The 17,456-nt window shown below is 41.6% G+C and overlaps 1 protein-coding gene across 1 annotated transcript in view; it reads right to left on the bottom strand.

The window, feature by feature from the left end:
- Nucleotides 1-3,481, bottom strand: part of LOC112069001 (AF4/FMR2 family member 2-like) — a 277,578-nt gene extending 274,097 nt beyond the window's left edge. Inside the window, exon 1 of the mRNA XM_024136254.1 lies at nucleotides 3,266-3,481. Within this exon, the coding sequence (XP_023992022.1) occupies nucleotides 3,266-3,318 (53 nt within the window). The 5' untranslated portion in view covers nucleotides 3,319-3,481. The remainder of the gene's footprint in view (nucleotides 1-3,265) is intronic.
- Nucleotides 3,482-17,456: the final 13,975 nt, after the last annotated feature.

Raw genomic sequence — 17,456 nt, 5'->3', positions numbered from 1 at the left:
TGTCCTTCAAGCTGAATTATTTAATACCAAGTAGTGCTGAGTGATTAGTGATTTTTGAGGTCAGTACGATTAGTAATAAAGAATCACGGTTTTCTGATTTCGGCTTAAATTATATGGGTTGAAACAAAACAATTATTAAAAGTCCCATGATGGTGTGACTGGCCATTACTGCTTATCCCTTATTAAGCATAATTTATTTACATTACTTTAATAAAATATATATTTTTGATTGAATTACTTTATTATTTCATTCCAAGTCATCTCCTCTCTATAGAGCTGCTGTCTATGCTGTCTGACAAAATAACTATTTTAGTAGTTCTTCAAAGTAAATAAGATATACTTTTATGACTGCTGAATACCAACTAACAATCATTTAGATCATGTATTTTCAGGTAGAAACCTTGCAAAGTAACAGCTGCTCACTACATCCCCTCACTATCATGCAATCTTCTGTCTCTTCCAGCAGAAGTAAAATAAACACAACCCGGACAAGTAGATGTGCAATGGATTATGGTCATTAGCTAGGTTTCCATCCAATTGGTGACAGATTTTCATGCGAATACAATAGAATCCGCATAAAGAAAATATGTGCATTTTCCCACAAGTGTTGTGTTGTCACCAAATTGACTTTCTGTAGATAAAAATCAGTCCGTGATGACGTAGTACACACAACATGTACTTGTTCGCTTAAATTTTCATGTACCGAATACAAATCTAAAATTCTATATGTTTCAATCGCATTTTCAGCTCTACCGATGCTTTTGTCACAAAAACGGTTGAGTTAAATAGCAAATGTGCCTACTCTGGTCTTCGCACATGCGCTCTAGCCAACAGTTTGCAGATACATTGCGTGTAGGCTCTGCAGGTAGGCTAGTCTACACAATGAGATATTATAGATAAGAGCGAGAATATTTTTATTTGTCACATAAAAGCACCCTCAATATTTATTGGAAATGAGCATCAAGATCACCGTGAACTTTCAACACATTGTGAAGCTCACCATAACTTGTTTTTATTKTTTTTTAACAGTAACATGCAAAACACAAAAAACAGAATAGCCAGATCTGTAACCTAATAAACTGCATTGTCGTAGTGGAAGGACCACACATCATATCATCGCGTAACTCAAAATYTACTTCGATATGACGGTTATTAAATCCATTTTTGCGCTTAAAGGCATTTGTACCACCATTTCTCGCAGAATTAATTGTACGGACACAAAAAGATCCCAACATGTCAAACAAACAAATGATCTGTCAGCATTTACAAAATTGTACCGAAACGTCCTGTTCCATCACAGCTGTCGTGACTTTTTTGTTTATATGGTATGACTTTATTCGCATAAAAACGGGATAGAAACATGGTTATTGTAGTTCATTACCACGTTTTATGCGCTAAACTATGTAGAATATTGGCCTGTTGGAAACTAAAACTCCCTACTACATCACAGTTCAGGCTGGGTCTGATTTTTCTCTAGCGAAACTGTGCATTGTGCGCATTGAGCTCACAGAAAAAACGTCTTTCAAATAGTTGTTTTAAAAAAGTCAAATAACTGAAATGTCAGTTAATCGCTCAGCACTAATACCAAGGTAACTCCTATTAAATGATGTAACTCTTGCTGGTAGATCTACAGTGTGATCTAGTTATTTAACAGATCATGGTACTGTGGTCAGATGAAACCAATGCACACCCAACAATTACATTTTAAAATTAAAATCCCACCAACCATTATAAACCAACTACCGCAGCATGAAATGATGCTCAATCACTCATAATTTCGTGAAACAACCAGGGACATTACATTACAAAAAAAAAGGTATTTTGATGGAAAGCTGTAATGAGCTGTTTGTTTATAGCTACACATTCCAGTCTAGCACTCTCAGAGGTAGAAGGGACGTGATGAAGAGGCATGATTTGAATTGAAAGAGTTTAAAAGAAAACAACTAAAGCAAAGAGGTGTCTCAAAAATCAATGAAGCAGCAATGGAAACAACCACGATTAGTAAACCCTGTAGTCGCGTGGTAATTGAACAGTCAAAATGCACAGTATGTTGTTGTATCGGCCACAGTAGGCTAGGCATAGTATATTCATCTAAGATTATACAAAAATAAAACAATTAATGCAGCACTTAATTATTATGTGGTTGAAATCCTTCTATTGAGCCACACATCAAATACTATTGTGTGAGGGAGTGGGGAGAGGAAAACTAAGAGGAGGGATGAATGGACTAGAATGAAAACAAAAATGAGTGATAGGCTACCAATCATGGGGAGAATGGGAGGATCAAATCCTGCAGGCTGGTCCCTACTGTCATGGCTTGTGTTATCACATTTATTTGCCCTCTACTATCTCTCTGTGATGGTGCTACTTCCGACCGGGAATAGAACATCCCAATCTTTAGGGAATCAATAGCTTCCAAATTAAAGTTACTAGCTCTAGTAATGTTTGCATACATTAATTTGGATGCCACAGATTCTCTTAAAATTGGGAAGAAATTGAAATTATTAGAAATTCTATCATCATATGGTTAAAAATGTAATTATTGTAATAGGTAGCCTACCGAATATATTGCACATCGCTGATCAGATGTGGAGCAGCGGAAACTTAGACTATGTCATAATAAACCACCGTGATAGGCCATTATAATGTATAGCGATATGTCCTATTGAATCGATACAATCCATTACAAATCAAACCTGACAATAAGCCTACACAAATAGTCTAAATTGTGTTTTAGAGCAGAGCATTTGACAAATAATAGCTGGGGTATTTAAAACAATAAGACAGACAAGGACAATCGATTCAGTTGTCATGCAATTCACCACAGTAGCTACATTGACGACCTCAATAAAACCCCTATGAAACGCGTGTTTAGGGTGTAAACTATACAATTACGCATCCCGATTTCAAGCTGATATTTACAGAGAGCAAAACCAGCAACTGTGAACTTCCCCCATTCATGAGGTGGCACTATAGGTCCCTGTGAGTGTGTGCGCACCGATTATGTCCTAGCGCTACATAGTCCTACAATGCACAATCTGACAATAGAGTCAAAGCGCAGATACGCAGAGCTCTAAAATAATTCCTCACACTCATCTCTCACTTTAATGTGTTCCGAGAAGGAATGCGAGCATTCCAGGAGTCCAACGCCAAAAGCCAGGGCGCATCGATGTGGCAGCGCAGCTAGGTTAGTCTTCAGAAAAAAGCCTCTGACAAAGACGTTATTAGCTACATCATGTAAATAAAAAGAAACACTTGTACGTACCACTGTTGCTCCAGTTCCCAGTCCCTAAAGAAGTCAAACTCGAATAGGTCCATGGTTGGTCCCCGTTGTCTGATTCAGGAAGGAACCGGTGCCTGCTCAACGTAGCCTATGCGTCAGTCTACATATATCAATTCTGTGGATCTGCTAAATGTAACTAGCTATGCTGTACGGTGTTCTCTCTGGCGAACTGACACACACTGCAAGGACAACACCACTGCCTCCTGCCTGCCTCCCGTCTCCAACGCTCACAGTGAACAAAAGGCGGAGCTTGAGACAGGCAGAAGCGGCGACTCCGAGCCCGGGTAGTCCAAATTGAGGTTAGCAAAAATTATATTTGCCCCACCCATTTTAAGTGTAAACGTCAGCTGTCAAAAACAACTATAGATGAAGAAGAAAAAAAAGAGTCAATGGTTAATAGGCCTGTGAGGAAATCATAACAAACAATATTTTATTATAAGTTATAACGTTATAACCTTTAGAAATGATGATGCATATGCCTGTTTAAGCAGTGTGGGATAATTGTGCATTACCATGCATTAGCATTATTCACAACAGTTGTTTCCAGATGCAAAGGTCATATTACTATTGACTGATCATAGACTAGGGCAAGTTCAAATCAAATCAAATGTTATTAGTCACGTGCGCCGAATACAACAGGTGTAGTAGACCTTACAGTGCAATTCTTACTGACGAGCCCCTAACCAACAGTGCAGTTTCAAAAAACCAAAAAATACGGATAAGAATAAGAGATAAAAGTAACAAGTAATTAAAGAGCAGCGGTAAAAAATAGCAATATATACAGGGGGGTGTCGGTTCAGAGTCAATGTGCGGAGGCACCGGTTAGTTTAGGTAGTATGTACATGTTGGTAGAGTTATTGAAGTGACTATGCATAGATGACAACAGAGAGTGGCAGTGGTGTGGAGAGGGGGGGGGGGGGGGGGGGCAAATGCAAATAGTCTGGGTAGCTATTTGACTAGTGTTCAGGAGTTTTCAGTTTATTTAATTTTTTACAGGGACAGTGCACATTAATCAACGTTTCAGTAAAAGTGCCGGTTTTAGCCAGCCGGCTAGTTTTCAACCGCAGTCCCTGGGCAGGTTATTTCTTATGACTTGGGGGTAGAAGCTGTTTAGAAGCCTCTTGGATCTAGACTTGGTGCTCCGGTACCGCTTGCCGTGCGGTAGCAGAGAGAACAGTCTATGACTAGGGTGGCTGGAGTCTTTGACAATTTTTAGGGCCTTCTTCTGACACCGCCTGGTATAGAGGTCCTGGATGGCAGGAAGCTTGTCTCCAGTGATGTACTGGGCCATTCACACTACCCTCTGTAGTGCCTGAAGGTCGGAAGCCGAGCAGTTGCCATACCAAGCAGTGATGCAACCAGTAAGGATGCTCTTGATGGTGCAGCTGTAGAACCTTTTGAGGATCTGAGGACCCATGCCATATTCCCCCTGAGGGGGAATAGGTTTTGTCATGCCCTCTTCACGACTGTCTTGGTGTGCTTGGACCAGGAGTTGTGTTTAGAGTATATATGACCCATATTGACTGATCATAGACTAGGGCAAGTTCATGAGTTGTGTTTAGAGTATCTATGACCCATATTGACTGAATAAATGGGTGTTGTTGACAGCACCGTGACCTATTGGGCTCTACATTCTCACAGCAGACAGAGGTGTTAGAAATGATAGAGGTTCACAGTAATGGGGATATATGTTTGAGACAGATGATATCATTTCATATTTTTATTGAGCCAATCAATCTCCTGTGTAATCATAACAATGAAAAGAGGGCTGCTATAAATTATTTGGCGGCGCTATAGCTGCATAGGCCATGTGGGGAACAGACAGGCGGCGCGGCAGCACGGCAGTGGAGGAAACAGCTCTGTAGATTAATGTATACTGTAGTGAGGGAGCTGTGATGGAAACATTAGAAACATCAGCAGTATGTCTAGAAGGACTGTCTGCTTCCATCAACAGCACACTGCATGGGTCCTGTAATATGGAGCAGGAGTGTAGACCACAGTAAAAGAGACATGTTAGCCTACATGACTGTATCATGATTTGCCTGGCTACCATGTGGTGCCAAAGGTAATAAAAAGCCTTATCATGATACATCTCTCCACCTCACATGTAAAGGCTGGGAGTCTATTTGGATTTATGGCATATGCCACCGAGTTTATATGAATTTTCCAGAATAGTAAAGGGACCTAGGTTTCGGTCAGACACACTCTGGGACCCAAATGGCTTTCTGGATGGCGTGCGATTAGAACAACTTGGTCTTCTGTTAGCCAGCTAGTATCAGGCGGAACCATCTGGAACCCATATGGCCCAAATGGAAACACGTAGTGTCTGCTTTATTACCTGTTCTGTATGGCCAGTGGTAAAGCAGAGGACAGGAGGAGGGGTGGATAATTCATTGTGTTGGTCGTTATGCCAGGGTGCTCAGGTACACAGCACACCTTGCCTCACATGGGGAATGTTGCCTTTCAGAGCAGCAGACATCTCCTTTATCATGACTAAAGGCTTATTCAACTACACAGCCAATTCACCACAGTACTGGGTTCTACCCAGAAAAAAAGACAAACAGCCTTAGGGAAATGCTAAATAATACAATATCAACTAAACATCATATAAAGCATGATACAATCAAATCAAATCAAATTGTATTAGCCACATGCGCCGAATACAACAGGTGTAGACCTTACATTGAAATGCTTACTTACGAGCCCTAAACCAACAATGCAGTTTTAAAAAATACGGATAACAATAAGAAACAAGAAATAAAAGTAACAAGTAATTAAAGAGCAGCAGTAAAATAACAATTACGAGACTATATACAGGGGCTACCGGTACAMAGTCAATATGCGGTGGCACCGATTAGTTGAGGTAATATGTACATGTAGGTAGAGTTATTAAAGTGACTATGTATAGGATGATAACAACAGAGATTAGTAGTGGTGTAAAATAAGAGGGGGGGGGGGGGGGGCAATGCAAATAGTCTGGATAGCCATTTGATTAGATGTTCAGGAATTTTAGTAAGCTGTTACTAATCTGTATTTGTGGTTTGTCATTCAGTTTGGGGTGTAGTTGGTAATGTGTGATGACTATAGAGAAAGCTGTGGTGGGAAAGGGCCTTTCAGTCTCTCTCGCTGGTTGGGTGTTGGTTTGGTAGTCTGGGGTAGATTCCAGCACTGCTCTTGCGTAATGCGCTGGGTGCCTCCCAGTATCTCCCAGTACCTCCAAGTGCCCTCCAGTACCTCCCAGTACCTCCCAGTGCCCCCAGAAACCTCCAATGCCTCCCAGAAGCCTCCCAGTAGCCTCCCAGTGCCTCCCAGTGCGTCCCAAAAGTGTCCCAGAAGCGTCCCAGTGCCTCCCAGTACCTCCCGGTGCCTCCCACAAGCCTCCAGTACTCTCAGAACCTCCAGTGCTCCCAGAGCCTCCCAGAACCTCCCAGAACCTCCCAGAACCTCCTAGCCCCCTGCATTTAGATTGTTGACCCTAAAACTGGCTGCAGGGAAACACAGAGTTACACTGGCAGCTGGATAGAGGGAGAGCACCATTCCCAAATCCTAATCTGAAGTATCAGCCTGTACTGCCTTACCACTGAAGACCTTACAGTACCCAGTACAGTGTGTATGTAGGTTTAACAGTGCATACACATGTACACATGATGTAGAAATATCTTTATATACACTTGTCAAAATTATGTTTTAAAATAGATGGCTCATCATCCTTCCATACATGGGTGAAAAATAAAACATTTCGATTTTTCATCAACAATTTTCCCAATCGCTTTGTCCACCCATGGACATAAATTCACTGCGAGAGACACACATCATAGCAGCCGTTTGTTGAAATTGCCTGTGGTTAAATCACTTGTCAGAAGCTGTGAGAAGTGATTGGAAAATACCTCATCAGAGCGAGAGGAGCCCTGCAATTGTCTCCGTGTCCCTTTTCATCTCCCTAAAATGAATAAGAGTCATTATCGGCTAAGCTGATATGGTCTGAGGGGATCATCTCCTAATTATACCACTGTAATTTCAGAGTTAATTATCTCGCTCACGTCTCTCTTCGTGTCAGCTTGTTCCTACCGCAATCTCAACTCTCCTCAACCCTGGCTCACAGGTGAAGTGAGGCTAGGATCCTACCTGACTGACTGGGGTGGGAGGTGGAGGCTCAGGATCCTACCTGACTGACTGGGGTGGGAGGTGGAGGCTCAGGATCCTACCTGACTGACTGGGGGGAGGTGGAGATTACATCAAGGTGAGTCTGATGAAAGTCATCCTGTCAGACTGCAGCAGTGTATGCTACCAATGTCTGGCAGTTTAATAAGTAAAAATGACAAACCCATAGGTCCAGTCAAAACTCCCTGAAGGTGACTGTTGGTTGGCTGGATCCATTTAGCTGGTATCATTGCATTTCTGATTGAGTATTTTGGCTCACAACATTAATGCGTTATGCATGAGTTCCACAACAGGCCTAAGCAACAGCATCACTCGGCCTGTGTGTGTCATATATTCAGCTCATATAAAGTGTTGATGTGAATATGCAGTTTCTAGAGAAACGGTGTTAAACTGCCTTTCTTTTCATGGTCCCAAGAATATAGTCATTTGAATGTTGTAAATGTGCTCTCCTATATGAGCACAGCTCTTTAACAAGACTCTCCAATGTGTTCATTGATAATTGGCAGTAGCATTGCAGCGGGGCACTACATCAACCTCTCCACGGCAATCCTGCCTGCTGAGTGACAGATGCTAATTAGCTATTGTCAGGCACAGAGAATAATCCTCTCTCTCACTCCTGGCTGTCAGAGTGAAACTCATTTGACTCTCCTGGTGCATTATTACATTTCTTCATTATAAATTACAGTATTTTTGTGTGGCAGAATTGAAGATTTGAATGGAATAGAATTAACCTCTCCTTTTGCAAACCTATTCAACAGCTATTTACCTTAGCCCACCCCACTTTCCACCCCAAATTCAATATACGTTTGACAAATGCATCGACTGGCTGCACTTGATATGAACATGCCTTTGGTTATTTTATCTCAAAACATAACAAATAACATAAGTATTAGTTCTGTGCCGCTGAGTGACTGGTGTAATTTTTCTTTGTTTGTAAGCCATGCCCAGTGCTATTCACTGTACACTCCATATTCTCTTCTGTCTCTTTTCTTTTGTCTAGAAAGCCCCTCTTATGTAGCAGTCATCCAGAACGCTTTCAGAGTGTGAAAATAGAGAGAAAGCTATAATGCTGTGCACAAAACCGAAGTGCCTCTGGCTAATTTCAACAGTGAAATCTTGTTGGCATTGATAGGTTTTTCAATACTGTTTTTGTGCGCTCAAAGCTCCAATAACAAACAATGAAAATAATAAACTACTGTGGAATACATGCAATGGTGTTTTATCTCATTGTAAATGTGCTGGTAGCCATCCCATAACTAAACAAATCAAGGGGATATTCTACAGATCCTGGTGTTGCAGACAGTGCCTGTCCAAGATAGAAGAGGCATGTGGGATACAGAATGCCAATATGAATAAATGTTACAATGTTACATTTATAGAAGCCGTTCCATATCTAAACAATCAAAGCAGATACGCCACAGTTCTATATGTGCCATCTGCCTGTCATCCTCAACATGTCAGAATAACCATGATGTAGTTATCAGCATGTCCTCTGAAAGACTATACCACCACCACCTGCATTGTATTATAAACCATCAATTATTTTCTTGTGGTGAAATCTCTGTGTTAGTTTTGGAATGTTTTTTTTCTTCCCTTTGTGTTTTTCCCTTAGTTCTTTTCATTTCTGGCATCATCTGTTTGTGTGGAGCCAGAGAGAACATTCCCCAGCAGAAATAATGACCACATAGATGGAGAGGCTTTGAAGAACAGAATCACAGAAATCCTGCCACTGGATCCAGGGGAATTGATAATGATAGTGTTTTCTGCGGGATGACGGGATGACGGGATTAGTCATAGATTGAGGAGGAGAAAAGGGCCCAAACATTGTGTCCCTCCTAATTCTTGTAGCGTGAACGTACCGCTGAGCTCCATGGGAGCTGCTGGTGTGAGTACAGCCAAGCCAGGCCTCATTAAACGCTCTCAGGCTGATCTGAGGATGGTTGTGGCTGCTGTCTGAGGCTGGCTGTGGCCGTGCTGGGAGCCAATGCACCCTGGGGTGCACATACACCAGCCCTGCCATCCTACAGCCTCCTGCAGTCTGAACACACAGAGCATCACAGGACCCAAACACTGGACACCAATCAGCATTCAGGATTAGACCCACCTGTTGTATAAAGTTGAAATATGTTTGAATAGCCTACTTAGAACAAACTAGAATACACATCTACAGGATCTTCCATACAAAATGAAAAGTTGCAATATCAAAGGAGTATGGAATTAATGGAAGAATTGTAAGATGCTACCTCCCTTACTATCACTGTTACATCAAATTAGAAAAATAAACTAATTAGCGCTCAATAACCCCCCCTCCCGCCCAGAGTATGAAAAGGAACCAGCAGAGACTGTGACCTTTTAGAGAACATGGGGGATAAAACAAAGTTTTATCAGTAGTAATGAGCCATCTGGATGCTGCTGCATCCACACTGTCCAGCCACTCAACCACCTGAAGGAACCATCCATCTACTATCTGTTGACAAGGTGAAGGTGTGAAGCATCACTGCTGTCACTCACCCATCTGGGCCAGTCATATACCGGCAATCAGACATACGCTTCCAAAGCCTGCTCCCATTTGCCAGCTGTCCATACATCTCACAAAGTGAAAGTTCTGTCAAACGTTAGTGTTTATGGACTGTCCACCCCAAATCATGGCCGAATTTGTGTTTTGCTCATTCTTGCTGATAGAGGAAAACAGTCCTAATAAATTCTTGCAATGCATGATCCTGGTGCAATAATTTCCTGTTTGAAATACACATTTGCTATTTGTCACCAGCACCACATTTATAGAGGGATGAATGGAGGAGACCAAAGGAAGGAAAAATGGATAGACAGACTCTATACTGAGAGAAAAAGAGGTCTGGAAGTGATTATCAGCACGTTACTATTCAGTGTCGTCCAGCTCATATGAATGGGCCTCACACACCCTTCGGCCTGACAGCCAGAGACACACATTGCCTCTGAGCAGCAGTCAGACGCCACCGGCAGAATATAGCTACATGTACACTGTTTGTCATTTCCCTGATTGTGAGTTGTGTGTCCCAGATGGATCCCACCTGACGTGCTCCGGCTTCTCCGACCTCCCGCTTTGTCCTGCTGCTGTGGAGGAGTGCTCCCTGCTGGATCCAGAGGGAAATGCTGTGAAGAAAATCTTCCTACTGTGAAGAAAATCTCCTGGGCTAACTGCATACAAACACTGTACTGACTGCTGCTAATGTGAAAAGACTCTGGAGGACACTACAGATTTAACAGATTGTAGACGCCAACATGGTGACTTAGAACTCTGACAGCGAGGGAAAAGAGAGAACATTTTGTATATCAGATTAATTCCAATGTATTATTAGAATGTAGACAGTGAAAGTTCTCAAYTGCCTATGCTAAATACAGTATTTAACAGAGAATGAATATGTTTATATTGTCTTGGCCGAGAAAAGATGATGGAGGCGTATGTTGCTAAAATTATGAAAGGCAGCCTGAAAATAAAGAGATGGGATTGACCCAGAGAAAAGAGGAGGATGGAGCAGATCCATGTTCTGTCTGTTTGTCCCTCCCTCCRTCCCTGTAAACGCTACGCTCATGTCACACCTGCCTGGTCCCTGCTGTAGCCCATCAGAGTGTGAAAACAGTTAGCATGGGAGGATCTGTCTGTCTGTCTATCTGTCTGTCTGTGGGAGGTGTGGGGATAGGGGCCTTTCGAAGGCTGTGGCATGGGGCGTGACAAAAGCCTTATCTCCCCGCTCCCGGTGCAAGGCCAGAGARCTGTCAGGACCTATCATCCACTTGTCTCCGCCCTGCCTCCTGCGACAGCCCTGGATACAGAGGCGCTGTCACATGCTGGATGCACTGGAGGAGAAACGCAGCCAAAGCCAGCCTACACTTCAGTAGTAGGAGACTGAGCCTGACATTTCACAGAATTCAGCATCAAGACATTTTCATTTTTTTCAAATCAGGAGAAAATATGTTGCCTTGAGTCTATCAACGCTGAGAGATTGGAACCTGTTTCAGAATAACTGCCTTTAACTCCATGGTATGGTATGGTATGGTATGGTATGGTATGGTATGGTATGCTTCCTCCTGCTCTAAATATTTTACCCATTTCTGGTTGGACATATATTACTGGACACAGGAACCATCAATCATGGAGTGGGAGACAACAGTACCCATATGTAAAAATGTATACACTCATGACTGTAAGTCATTTGCTAAATGGCATATATTTTATATATATTATATTATAAACTGAGTGTACAAAACATTAAGAACAGCTTCCTAACATTGAGTACCCCCTTTTGCCCTCAGATCAGCCTCAATTCGTCGGGGCATGGACRCTACAAGGTGTCGAAAGCGTTCCACAGTGATGCTGGCCAATGTTGACTCCAATGCTTCCCACAGTTGTATCAAGTTGGCTGGATGTCCTTTGAGTGGTGGACCATTCTTGATACACACAGGAAACTGTTGAGCGTGAAAAACCCAGCAGCATTGCAGTTCATGACACAAACCYGTGCTCCTGGCACCTACTAACARACCCCGTTCAAAGGCACTTACATTTTTGGTCTTGCCCATTCATCCTCTGAATAGCACATATACACAATCCATGTCTCAATTGTCTCAAGGCGTAAAGCTTCTTCTTTAACCGGTCCCCTCCCCTTCATCTACACTGATTGAAGTGGATTTAACAAGTGACATCAATAAAGGATCATAGATTTCACCTAGATTCACATGGTAAGTCTATATCATGGAAAGAGCAGGTGTTCATAAAGTTTTYTACACTCAGTGTATGTCATTATATCAGGTTGCAGCTGCYCTAACTTCCCTGACTAGAAAACAGTATTACTCAAAAAGGCTCATTGCACTCCACAACAGAACACCCAGAAGTGGCTATCACATCTTAGCATATTACTTTTGTTTTTCAGTCTCAGCCTTGTGTAATCTTAATCTTCTCAGTGATAAATACACCTGCCTAGGGAAGAGTGATAAACAATAGTTCTTTATATGGTTTCAAATCAAAGAACAGGGGCTTATTCAAACTAAAGCTATTATCAGTGGTGGAAAAAGTACCCAATTGTCATACTTGAGTGAAAGTAAAAATACCTTAATAGAAAATCACTCAAGTAAAAGTGAAAGTCACKCAGTAAAATACAACTTGAGTAAAGTGTAAAAGTATTTGCTTTTACATATGCTTAAGTATCAAAAGTAAATGTAATAATCATTTTGAATCCCTTATATTAAGCAAACCAGACGGCATAATTTTCTTGTATTTATTTATTTATTTATTTACGGATAGCCCGGGGCACACTCCAACACTCAGCATTTACAAGCGAAGCATTTGTGTTTAGTGAGTCCGCCAGATCAGAGGCAGTAGGGATGACCAGGGATAAGTGCATGAATTGGACCATTTTCTGTCCTGCTAAGCATTCAAAATGTAACTAGTACTTTTGGGTGTCAGGGAAAATGTATGTAGTAAAAAGTAAATKATTTTCTTTAGGAACGTAGTGAAGTAAAAGTAAAAGTTGTAAAAAATATTAATAGTGAAGTCAAGTACAGATACTAAAAAAAACTACGTAAGTAGTTATACATGACTGCGCTTACTAAACAGGAGCCAACCGAAGGGCTTTTTTCACTAATGAAAATGATTGACACTTTCAAAACATTGGATCCCATCCCACCAAGGAGGCCTTCAGTCAGATGATGTGGAATGTAAAAGAGCRAGTTTAAGTCCCATTGATGTGCATATAAAGACTCAGTCATTGTTTCTTCTTTAAAGAGATAAGATATCTGATGGCTGAGAATTACACAAGCATCAAGTCATTAGGGAGGGGAGACTTCATAGTAATCAAAATACATTAGCAGACAAGCTTCTGACATCAGCTCTAAAATAGCTCCTGTGCAAATTGATTTTGACGGTGTGAGTTATGGCCTGCTTTACTCAATGGATGAGTCATAGAGGATTTAGCACATTCAGTGAAAACATAATTTATTACTTGGGTAAAAGACTTGCTAACTAACCGCACAGGTAAGCGTCTATTCTATACTAGCAGAAACTACTCACAATTTAGGTAAGGGACTGACTCTTGAGTCGAGATGAGACAGACCTTTGTTTGGTTGAATGTGGGATAAAGGAAGAGCCCTGCTCTCAGCTATCATGTTGCCTTATCAGAAACATGGCCCGTTTGTCTGGAGAAAAAACCTACATCAATACTTTAATTTCAGTTTTCAATTAGGAGAGTTAACAGGTYTTTAACATGGCCCCCTCTGCTAGCKCATCAGCAGTAGTGCACATCGGAAATGACTGTCACTGCATACTCTACTATCTACATTACATTACATTTGAGTCATTTATTTTTTAGTCTCCGTCCAAATGGGGAGCACAAAGGTAAGTAATACGGATTAACAGATTAATTATAACATACACAGACCTTGGTAGTAGAAAATCTAATTTGTAACTCATTTGTTTTCTAGTTTAGGGAACGAGGATGTTTTGTTGTTCAAATTCACATTTAGACCACTCTTTGTGATGCCATGGTGAGTATGGAATGGATAATGGGCTTCAGTTGATTCTACACTGAACAAAAATATAAACGCAACATAGATTTTACTGAGTAACAGCTCATATGTGGAAATCAATCAATTTAAATATATTCATTAGGCCATAATCTATGGATTTCACATGACTGGGAATACAGATATGCATCTGTTGGTCACAGATACCTTTAAAAAAGTAGGGGCGTGGATAAGATCTTACACAAGTCAGTATCTTGTGTAACCACCATTTGTCTCGTGCAGCGCGACACATGATCTCCTTCYCATAGAGGTGATCAGGCTTGTGGCCTGTGGAATGTTGTTCCACACCTCTTCAATGGCTGTGCGACGTTGCTGCATATTGAAGGGAACTGGAACACGCATTCATACATGTTGAGCATCCCAAACAAGCTCAATGGGTGACATGTCTGGTGAGTATGCAATCTATGGAAGAACTGGGACATTTTCAGCTTCCAGGAATTGTGTACAGATCTTTGTGACCGTGGGGCTGTGCATTATCATGCTGAAACATAAAGTGATGGAGGCGGATAAATGGCACGACAATGGACCTCAGGATCTCGTCACGTTATCTAATGTGCATTCAAATTGCCATCGATAAAATGCAATTGTGTTCTTTGTCCGTAGCTTATGCCTGCCCATACCATAACCCCACTGTCACCATGGGGCACTCTGTTCACAACGTTGATATCAGCAAACCGCTCGCRCACATGACGCCATACACACAGTCTGCCATCTGCCCGGTACAGCTGAAACCGGGATTCATCCATGAAGAGCKCATTTCTCCAGCGTGGCAGTGGCCATCGAAGGTGAGCATTTGCCCACAGAAGTCGTTTACGACGCCAGTAGGCAAATTATAAATAATATTTTTGTGCATATGGAACATTTCTGGGTTCTTTTATTTCAGCTCATGAAACATGGGACAAACACTTCACATGATGCGTTTATAGTTTTGCCCAGTATATTATGCTTACACACACATACACACGAAAGAGAGAGGCAAGGCATCTAGCAAGAAGTTGGCAGCTCAATAAAGGAAAGCTAATCCAACATGCCACATTGAAGATGTGTATAGTCCTTCAGAAAGCAACTATATTGACTGTGTGTATTTCAGACATGCCAAGAAAGTTGGACCCATTTGAGAGAACCAGAGACAAAGGAAAGCTTGGTAGAGTGCCAGTCTGCCAGAAGAGAATAAATGAGAAGGTCTCCTCAGTTTTATTGTGCTCAACGACTGAAAACAAACGTCTTTTAACAGAGCGATATAAACCAAATAAAACATTCTCTATAAAATGCTTCATTACATTACCAGACTTTATTTGAGATTTCTTAAATACCTTTACCATGTGTTCAAAACCGCAGCACATTGAATTCAGCCCAAACACTATTTTGACTAATAAAATCACCTACGATAATGAAATATTACTCCAGGCACATTTTCATGTGTTGTCATACATTTTTCCCATGCATGTATTAATGAGAGTAGAGGCAGTGTGGGCCAGGGGAAGGGGAGGGAGGGGACTGGCAGGGGAAGAGGGGCTCTGGAGTGCTGGGTTCAATTGACAAGGCCTTCAGTGACAACAGGGAAAGGGGCAGGGAGATGGAGAGAGAGCAGCGGGCGAAAGAAGAGGCCATCTCAGGTCTCTCTCGCTCAATGCAGCCTGTTTTTAGTCTGACCAAAACTAGGTCAGTCTCTGGGATAGAGAAATTACAGATTAAATGGCTCTGCCAAAGTTTTAGAGAAAGAGAGGGGGGAAGAGAGAAAGAGGGGGGAGAGAGAGAGGGCTCTCTGTGCTCAGTATAATTGGCATATATCTCTTGCAAAAGTTGCATTGCTTAAGTTCATGTCATGACTGCTCAATGTGCAACAAACCCTTTTTGGAACATGGCTAATTGTGTTGGACTAGGTCTGTGCCAGGGCTCCACCATGTGGTCAAAATAGAGAAACTCCCATGGGATCTCTTCAAATAAATGACATACAGTAGCTACTGTATATACCAGTGGTACTGAAATATGTCCTGCACAAGTCCCTATATATGTAGGTGTAGTGAATCAAACTAAATCATTACTTTGATACATAATCCTCTTTGTTCCTGTATGGAACAAAATGCTTCCAGGAGAAAGCACCACCACTACCGATCTGCTGTCTTTTGGGGGATGGTTTTCCTTTATCTCCTTCTCCATGGTTCTTTGTCAGGTTTCCTTTGGGCAAGAAACTGAATCAATCAATCAAATAAATTAGACATTTCCGCTTCACAATAACAGCGCTTACAGTTGACCGGGGAAGCTCTAGCAGGGCAGACATTTGCCAAACTGACTTGTTGGAAAGGTGGCATCCTATGACAGTGRCACGTTGAAATTCACTGAGCWTTTCAGTAAGGCCATTCTACTGCCAATGTTTGTCTATGGAGATCGCATGGCTGTGTGTTTGATTTTATACACCTATCAGCAATGGGTGTGGCTGAAATAACCGAAWCCACTAATTTGAAGGGGTGTCCACATACTTTTGTATATATAGTGTATCATATATAGTGTATCATTCAGCTACTGTTCTTGGAAGAAATATGACTACAAATGCTTAACTTTCACGATCCTTTTTGGCCAATCGACAGCCATCAACTTATATGTAATGCTTAAACTAAATTAAACATTAGCAGAGTAAGATCCACCTTTATTTATTGAAACTGCTTGCATACAAAATATATCGCACTATAACCAAACAATGTCAACATAAAACCCAATCTATTTCGCTAATATGTACAAAGAAAATATTGCCCAAAGTGCAGTAACATACAAGGTCATTCTACCTTGGTCCAGTATCTACAATATWTCTGGTTGCAGTTTTGCTTCCAAACCAAACTGCCTACAATGTGTGCAAGAAGAAATGTTTTAGTTAGTTAGTTAAAGAACTAGAAAACAGTCTGTTTGGCAACACGGAGATATTGCTTGTCCTTGACAAGAGTAGACTGAGCTGCAGCATCTTATTAGATCATTCAAATACCAGGAGGAAACCAATTATCCCCTATTGCAGTGTTAGATAAAGTCCCAGATGGTTGAGTAAACAATTTATGCCCCTGGCAGGGTTAGATAAATTCCCAGATGGTTGAGTAAACCATTTATGCCCCTGGCAGGGTTAGATAAAGTCCCAGATGGTGAGTAAACCATTTATGCCCCTGGCAGGGTTAGATAAAGTCCAGATGGTTAGTAAACATTTATGCCCCTGGCAGGGTTAGATAAAGTCCCAGATGGTTGAGTAAACATTTATGCCCTGGCAGGGTTAGATAAAGTCCAGATGGTTGAGTAACCATTTACCCCTGGCAGGGTTAGATAAAGTCCCAGATGGTCTGAGACTAAACCATTTATGCCCCTGGCAGGGTTAGATAAAGTCCCAGATGGTTGGTGCCATTCTGAAGAGAATGGCCCACATTGTTCAGGCAGTTCATAACAACCTCATCAAACTTCTCTTCAAGTCTGAACCCCT

Source organism: Salvelinus sp. IW2-2015, unplaced genomic scaffold (genome assembly GCF_002910315.2).
Source record: "Salvelinus sp. IW2-2015 unplaced genomic scaffold, ASM291031v2 Un_scaffold840, whole genome shotgun sequence".
NCBI classification, from domain to species: Eukaryota; Metazoa; Chordata; class Actinopteri; order Salmoniformes; family Salmonidae; genus Salvelinus; species Salvelinus sp. IW2-2015.
This window is presented reverse-complemented; position numbering and strand designations above follow the sequence as displayed.